The sequence below is a fragment of the Octopus bimaculoides genome, chromosome 19, assembly GCF_001194135.2.
Source record: "Octopus bimaculoides isolate UCB-OBI-ISO-001 chromosome 19, ASM119413v2, whole genome shotgun sequence".
Classification (NCBI taxonomy): Eukaryota; Metazoa; Mollusca; class Cephalopoda; order Octopoda; family Octopodidae; genus Octopus; species Octopus bimaculoides.
The window spans coordinates 5,122,641-5,124,473 of record NC_068999.1 but is presented as its reverse complement, the minus strand read 5'-3'; the positions used below and the strand labels follow the sequence as shown (position 1 = coordinate 5,124,473).

At 36.7% G+C, this 1,833-nt stretch overlaps 1 protein-coding gene across 1 annotated transcript in view; it reads right to left on the bottom strand.

Moving 5' to 3' along the window:
* The window catches only part of LOC106869424 (dynein axonemal assembly factor 11), a 27,261-nt gene that overhangs the window by 1,167 nt on the left and 24,261 nt on the right, over window positions 1-1,833 (bottom strand). The window contains exons 13-15 of the mRNA XM_014915155.2: window positions 1,672-1,741; window positions 1,241-1,336; window positions 957-1,039 (exon numbers count right to left, since the gene is read on the bottom strand). Of these exons, the coding sequence (XP_014770641.1) occupies window positions 957-1,039; window positions 1,241-1,336; window positions 1,672-1,741 (249 nt within the window). The remainder of the gene's footprint in view (window positions 1-956; window positions 1,040-1,240; window positions 1,337-1,671; window positions 1,742-1,833) is intronic.

The window sequence follows — 1,833 nt, the reverse complement described above, 5'->3', positions numbered from 1 at the left end:
TAATAATAATAATAATAATAATAATAATAATAATAACAACAATAACAATAACAATAATAATAATAATAATAATAATAATAATAATAATAATAATAATAATAACAACAATAACAATAACAATAATAATAATAATAATAATAATAATAATATTAATAATAATAATAATAAGGCGTCAAAAATAAAAATGTACGACCACAAACCCAAAGCATTGTCGAAAATAAAAATGCAAGGATCCTATGGGATTTTATAATTTAGTGCGACCATGAGATAGAGAATAGGAAGCCAGACAGTCTTAATTGAGAAAGAAAACAAACTATGCTGGATCATAGATATAGCATGCCCAGCTGATAACAAGGTATGCGATAAGGAAGAAAGGAAAGTCGAGAGATATGACAGGTTAGCTTGGGAGGTTAAGCAGTTGTGGTCGATAAAAAAGGTAGCAGTAGTACCAATAATTGTCGGAGTCCTGGGAACAGTGAGCAAAAATCTCGAGAAGTACATGGAACAAATAGGGGCTGCAATTAGGGTGGAGCACTTGCAGAAAACAGCACTGCTTGGAACCGTTCGAATATTCCGGAAGGTGCTCGAAAAATAAGAGGTGTTACCTTAGTTCACTGGTAATTGATGACTCTTCCCTGTTCTTGATTCAGAACTGTAAGACCTTCCTCTCCCAGGTCTTAGATTTGAATTGCCACCAATTCTGTAATTTTACAGTTTTCTAGGTAGAAGTGTTGGACTTGGTTCTACCTCTGGGAAGGGGCAGTCTGTATTTAGTCTGACCTCTATCCTGTGACCTTTCCAGCATGGGAGGCCAAACCAGGAGCTTGTTTTCTGCTGCCACAGCAAGGATCATTGAGGCATATAAGCCACCACATCACACCACAAGACTGGACCTTGTGGCGGAATGTACTGGGTAGAGTTGATCCCTATTTTTTAAAGTCAGAAATCATGATTACCGTTCAGTTTTCGGCTTTGGTTCCTCATTTTTCTTCTCTTGTCTTTTATTTTTTCTGTTTGTTGGTTGAATTATTGGTTTCATCTGGAAAGGAAATATCTAGATTGTCATAGCAACAACAATGTCATGTATGGACTATCCAAGGTTTCCGCCTGTGTTTGTTGTTGTGTTTGCTGTTGTTGTACAGTAACACCTCAACAGTACCACAGCATTGTGCACGCATATGACATATGACTGCAGAACATCTGACTGAAAATAAAGATCTGGAAATAAAATATATCTTACCTTTGGCATTGTAATAAGAAGGTGACCAGTGGTCTGTGACCTTTTAGCTGTACTTCTGTCTGGACTGACCTCTTCGTTTAACGACAGTTGGAAAATCTGTTGGAAGAGAAAGGATCGGGTTAGGTGATGGTGCGTGATTGAGCAGTGGCGGCCCACGGGAACCCAAAGGTAGCACGAGAATTCTTCTTCGTGTAGTGTATAACAAGGGACAAATTACTACATTAGAACCCTATGGTACACACACACACACATGTGTGATCGTGTGTGTGGTAAGAAGTTTGCTTCCCAACCACTTGGTTCCAGATTTAATCCACCAGATGAAGTAGATACATGGCAATAAATGTGTGAGAAAAACGCTGTAGTGCACCATACAGCATAGGAATGAAATAAACAATGCTATAAAATCAACAAAAAATAATCAAAATGCTTACTTTTCCTTTGATAGTTGCTCGGACATAAAGTGGTTGAACATCAACATCTATTAGGTGTGTATCCAGAAATCTACAAAGAAAATAAGACAAACAGAAGCAGCAACTGTTTTTATTGTTGTTACTACATATATGTATATATATATATTTATTTATTTATTGCAC